Source organism: Cygnus atratus, chromosome 6 (assembly GCF_013377495.2).
Source record: "Cygnus atratus isolate AKBS03 ecotype Queensland, Australia chromosome 6, CAtr_DNAZoo_HiC_assembly, whole genome shotgun sequence".
Taxonomy (NCBI): domain Eukaryota; kingdom Metazoa; phylum Chordata; class Aves; order Anseriformes; family Anatidae; genus Cygnus; species Cygnus atratus.
The window spans coordinates 29430307-29436392 of NC_066367.1; the positions used below are offsets into that span (position 1 = coordinate 29430307).

The 6086-nt window shown below is 54.6% G+C and overlaps 1 protein-coding gene across 2 annotated transcripts in view; it reads left to right on the forward strand.

Moving 5' to 3' along the window:
* The window catches only part of IGFBP2 (insulin like growth factor binding protein 2), a 54778-nt gene extending 51742 nt beyond the window's left edge, over positions 1–3036 (forward strand). For both annotated transcript variants that reach the window (XM_035565681.2, XM_050711388.1), the window contains exons 3-4: positions 64–204; positions 1751–3036. In XM_035565681.2, coding sequence (XP_035421574.1) covers positions 64–204; positions 1751–1918 — 309 coding nt within the window. In that variant the 3' untranslated portion in view covers positions 1919–3036. The remainder of the gene's footprint in view (positions 1–63; positions 205–1750) is intronic.
* The last annotated feature ends 3050 nt before the right edge of the window (positions 3037–6086 follow it).

A 6086-nucleotide genomic window follows, 5' to 3' on the forward strand; every position in this document is an offset into this window, starting at 1 on the left:
CGCATTACACGGATTTGGGATTACATGGATTATTTGTCTTTCTGTTTTCTCGGCTCTTTTCAGACCCCTTGTCAGCAGGAGCTGGATCAGGTCCTGGAACGCATCTCCACCATGCGGCTGCCGGATGAGCGAGGTCCCCTGGAGCACCTCTACTCCCTCCACATCCCCAACTGCGACAAGCATGGCTTGTACAATCTCAAGCAGGCAAGTGGGGAGAGCTGGAGCCCTAGGTCCAGCTGTGCTCCTAGTGGCATCCCTCTGCTCAGCACCGCATAGAAATCCTCCTCTGCTCCTGGGGCAGGGAGCAGGTCCCAGGGGCCCTGGAAGATGGGCTGGGGCAGCTCTGTAAGATGCTGTGGTGCCACAAAGCCTCTGGGAGCCTGATTCAGAGCCAGATGTTTGACGTCTGCAGTGTGAGGAACAGTCACAGACTCTAGGAGAGCATCAGATGCTGCAGGAGAGTCTGCAGACAGGAGAAATCTCTCTTTGGCAGCAAAACACCAGCTGGTCCAGGGCTGACCTGCATCAATGGTGCAAGCAGCCCTTCTGGCTGTGCGGAGCTGATCCCTTGGAGGAATCAAATGGCCTGCTGTTTTCATGGCTAAGCCTTTTTTAAGGACTACTTCCAACCCTTGATCAGGAACACTTTTTTTTAAAAGCATTAAAAAAGAGCAGGATGCTTTGAGATAATCTTCCTCTGTCCCTTCTCTTTCTGCAGTATGCAGATGTTACACATTGACCATAGGTACAGAAAAAGAAGGGACAAAAACCTGGTCTGGTTGAGGGCAAACAGGGCAAGCATGAGTCTGTTCCCAGTTTTTTTCTTCATCTAGTTTCTAGATCTGAGTGTCAGCTCCTTTTCCTTTGCTGGAAATTGGATGCCAACAAAAGCATTCCTGGCTGCTCCCACCTCCTGTGGGCTAGAATGAGATGGAGGGTGCCTGGGTGCACTCTCATGCTGGGGCTGCTTTTTCTACCTCTTTTCCTGCTTTTTATCCCCCTGAACAAGGCTGTGTTTTGACCTCAGTCCAGCTGCAGAAAGTGGCTGGAATTCAGCTTTGCAGAGCGCATGCAGAGCCTGGCCTGTTGGATTCACCTCTGCTGTGGGGGCTTATTCCTGCTGTGCCTTGTTCAGGGATGTGTCCCTTGGGGATGGAGGGATGAGCACCAGGCACAAGGTGCTGCAGCCCTGCCAGCGTAAGGGGTGGGTGATAGCTGTTAGGGCAAGAAATTTTGCTCTAACCAGAGCACGCTTTGGTGGACAGAGTCCAGGTCCAGGCGCACTGTGGTCCCTGCCTCTGTATGGGGACAGATTGGGACCCTGTTCCCAAACATGGTTGAGTCTGTCCATGGGGCCTAGCTGTTACGTTTGGCCCAATTGCAGGTAATATGAAGCTTATGGAGGCCCTCTGTCATTATATTTAATCCCTCTTTCCCTGGGGAATTATTGACTCTGTGGGTGCTTTCATCTATGGCTGAAAGCAGGGGATGCATCGGGGGGGGTGTTTGTCCTCATAGTTCACTGAAATCAGCTCGTTGGTCCCAAGCATGGTCTGGGGAAGAGGTCCAGCCCTCAGCCAGGTCACCAGAGCAGTGATGCTGCTGCAGCACAGACCTTGCACAGCACCCCTAAATCTTGCTTAAATCCAAACCATCTGTGCTGAACCTCCGGAGAAACCACAGGGGTGATGGGGGTGGTCTTCTCCATGTATTTCTTCAGCTGACGTCTGCCCCATCCCTCTCGCTGCAGTGCAAGATGTCGGTGAACGGGCAGCGTGGCGAGTGCTGGTGTGTGGACCCCATCCACGGGAAGGTGATCCAGGGTGCGCCCACCATCCGTGGGGACCCCGAGTGCCACCTCTTCTACACAGCCCACGAGCAGGAGGACCGGGGAGCACACGCCCTGCGGAGCCAGTAGACGGACGTGATCCTGCTCGCCGTGGCCCTGGTGCTGGATTTGTACATGGTTTTCAGCGTGTCTCTTTAGGCTCTGGAAGAGACCAGGGTTGGGTCCCGCGTTCTGCCCTCCTGCTGCCCGGCTCCTGGGGAGGGAGGGGAAGGGCGGTGGGGGAGTTGCAAGGAGAAGGGACTGCTTTCCTATAGTCTTTTGCCCAATGTCAGCCAGAGAACCGGTCTTTTTTGCTCCTCGCCCTGTGGCCCTGCCCTCCCTGCTGCTTTGCGGCACCTTCCACAGGCAAAACCCTTTGCCATGGAGGGGAGGGGGAAAAAAAAAATAAATAAACAACAACAAAAAAATCCCACTTCCCCCTCCATCCCTCCCTCCCCCGAGACCAAAGACTGTAAATACTGCTTCTCGTGTCCTGTTGGTCCTGGCGTGGGATGCGGTGTGGGAGGGAGGGAAGGAGGAAAGCCCCCCTTCCCAGCTGGAACATGCCAGCGCAATGGGGATGCGTCCCCCAAGGGGGCATCACCAGGGGATAGAAACAAGACAGTCCCCCCAAAACCACCCCTAGCTGCAGCCAGCCCTGCTGGTCCAGGAGGATGGGGCCTCTGGGTGACTGCAGAGCTGAACGCTTGGTTTTCTGAGGGGTTTGGAGGGCTGTTGCCCAGTATTTCTTAGGGTCGGCTTAAGCTGAGGGAGCTAAAGTGAACTTGCCGGGGCTGGGTGGAAGGATGCCTGTGTAGATTTAGGATAACCAGCCAGGGAGTGTCTCTCTTTCTCTCTTTCTTTCTTTCTAGATAGGAAAAACTCATCTAAAACCTGCACTCCCAGCAGCTGCTCTTGTCCCTCCATTTTCGCTTGGGACAGGAGTGAGCATTTGCTATTCAGCACACACTTTTTTTTTGTAAGTACAGTATATATCATGCTTTGTAAAGGCCAGGACACACACGCACCCGTCTGCCCACGTACACGTTTGTATAGGTTAAAGCCAAGCAATTGCAGGCACTCTGAGAGGTTTTGCACTGGACATGCCGCTCTGAGGACCGATGTGTCTCTGCCATTACTTCACCTGTTGATTTCTTTCTGTACAGAACACACCGACGCTGAGAATAAATAACTTCCCCGTCGCCTAAGCAAGGAGATTTTATTTTTTTCCTCCCCTTTTTAATATGGCTACCCTTTGCAAAGCAATTGCAAACATCCTTCTCCTTACATTAAAAGCAAGCAAATTGTCTTAGAGCTTTTTGCAGGACCTTGGGCAGGGCTGGGGTGGGCATTGCTAACAGAGGGGTTGAGGGGCTGGTGCTGTCACTGTGCTGTCCTTGGAGCTTCTGGAGAAACACCACAGTGGAGTCCTCCTGCTGATATCCCTCATCTGGGGGCTTGAAGCTGGGTAAGGAAAAGCAAAAAGCCCCAAACTTTGCAGGAAAGGGAGCACTGGGATTTGTTGCTATTTTTTTCTTCCTTCCTGTCCCTATGTTTCACATCTGAAGTGGAAAGAGCATGGATGGTCTGTGTATATTAAACCCCTTGTGTCCTTGCGGGAGTTTGGAAGTATCAGTGGAGGAGAAAAGGAAAAGACCTTGGGGCTGTGGTGGGAAAGCGATGGAGATGTGTGAGAGGGAGCAAGAACGTCTGAGGGAGGAACGCACCTGCATGCAAAGCCAAGTAACTGTAAAAATGATGCTACCTGTTTTCTGTTAACAGCCAAGGGTGTTCTGCTTTTTCATGTAAACCTTGTGCATGCTGGCTCTCAGCTGCAGTTTGTACTTTTTGTTTTGTTTAGGAGTCAGGAAGTTTTCTTTTGTTTTTCTTTTCTCTTTTGGAAAAGCTGAGCTGCATAAAGTTGGAATAAATTAAATGGGATGCCAGAAAACTGTCATCTTCCCCCCCCCCCGCCTTCCCCACTCCCCTCTATTAATAGAGCATGTTTTCTTGCCTGCAGCATCACACACAAATTTGGGCCTGTTTAGCTTTTGCCCTGGGGGTGTTGTAAATGCTGGGCCCAACAAATGACACTGGGAGTTTGGCTTTCATCCTTACTGGTCCCAGTTGTATGAGCAGGGAAGAGCTGGTGTCACCCCCATCCCCCCTCTGGTCCTGCTGCATGCGGTGTTTTTTTGTGGTTCTGCAAAATGCAACCGTGCCTTCGAGTCCTCTCAAGTCAGCATCTGGCCAGCACATGTGCGGAGACCGTTTCCCTGCCTGATGGCAGCCAGGTTTGGTGGAAAAGGGTGGGTGGTTTTGTCACACTTGGTTTGGTGGGGAGGGGATAGCGTGAGCACCCTGACCAGCCTCATGCTCGCAGAGCTCTGCGGGAGGGTCCCTCTGCCCAGTGCGGGCGCTGCTTTGGGGTCTTGGCAGATATTTGGCCAAAGACTGTAAGGGTGAGGGAGCTCTGCTCCTCCCGGCTTTCCCAGCCGCAGTGTTTTAGTTGGTGCTTGTGTCTGACCATGCTGTTGGTTAGCCAGCAGATGGACCTGTTCTCCATGGATCATCCAGGTCTTGATGGTTTTGGTCTCCTCTGCCCGCTGTGTGAAGAGTTTCTGGGCTGGGCAGAGCGCTGCTTGGAGAAAACTCCCCTGGCCAAAGCACAGCGCTTGGGACACCACCACAAAACAAAGAATAACAACAAACCATGCTATATTCAGTTAAAATTGCAGCATTGAGGGCAAGGCCCCATGTGGCTGGGGTTAACCAGGGGCCTTGTGAGGAACGTGCTGTGGGCGGGCCTGGTGGGCCTTGGCCCTGCTGGGCCTGGGGTGCACAGCCAGGCTTTGTCCCCAGAGGGATTTTGGCAGCCAAATCCTGTGTTTAGCTGGGCAGCTTGGGGGGGAGCACCCAGAAAAGGCATGGGGTGGGGGGCAGGCAGAGCACCCTGCCCAAAGAGGGCTGGGGGGGTGGCAAAGGAGCCCAGAGCCCAGCCATGCCTGGGGCTGCTGTCCTGTGCAGGGGCTGGGGGTGGCTTTGTACCTAGACTGAGAGCTGGGAGGGGAGAGGAGCCCTCAGCCCAGCACTGGTGGCTACTTGCAAAGGGGCAGAGGGTCTACTGTGTGGCAAGGGGAGCAAAGAGCTTCTGGTTAGATTTCCCCAGCGTTGTGACATGTCCTCAAGGGTGTGCGTGTATGCATGCACGTTTCTGCTGGCTGTCACAGCTTGGGTCTGGGCTTTGGGGTTTCTTCTTGCCCAGCTTTGTGTGTTTTGGGTGATGGGGTGGGAGGTCGGGTTGCAAGGACAGAGCCGGCAGCACTTAGGTATCAGGGGAAGCCCCGCGGGGTCTGGTGTGCACACAAAGCTGTCTGCACTGGCAAACTGCAGTCCTAGTACAGCATACATTATACGCTAGGATAATACAAATAATATTTAATGTAAGCAACATACTGAGACAGTAGGTGTAGCTATAGCTATTCTCTACCTGCCTATAGCCGTATCTCGGTGGTAGGAATATGAATTACTGACCCGTGAGCTTGGGGGGAGGGGTAGTACCCTCGCTTTTGGGGTGGAAAGCCCGCTTTCAGTGCCTGCATGCCCGACAGCTGCAGCAGCAGCGCCTCCCTGCCCAGCAGCACGAGCAGCGCAAGCAGCACAGGCGGGCTCAGCGCGCCGCCTGGTGCCGGCTGCCTCCTGCGCTGTGGGGTGCACAGCGCTGTGGGGTGACCCCACAGCCTGGTTTGGCCCCCCAGGGGCTTTGGGGTGAGCAGGAGGCAGAGCCAGCCCCGCGTGGTGTAGACAAGGATGGGGGGACGTGTTTCGGCACGCCCCTGGCGACTGACAGTCCTCATCTGGGGGAGGAAGGGGACGTTTCTGTGTCCTGCCCTTCTGTGGGCGCGTGGGGCGATGCTGGCAGCTGGGGTGGATGGAGGGCATAAGGCGGGTGTGTGGGAGGATGAAGGGTGGTGTGGGTGGAGGGGAGGCTGGATCTGGCATTGGTAAGGACAGCGGTGGTGGGAAGGGGCACTGAGAGCTACAATGAGGTCTCTGGAGAACACGTCCTGGCTGGGCTAGGCTGCTCTGCAGGGATGGGTTGGGGATGCTCCTGCATGTTGAAGTGTTGGGGCAGGATTTCCCCTCGCCCGTGGCTTTTTGAGGCTCAAACACTGTGGCCCAAACTGTGGATCTGTTTGGGGTAGCAGCTGGGAGCTCAGCATCACCGGCACCACTCTCTCTCGCCAAATAACCTGGC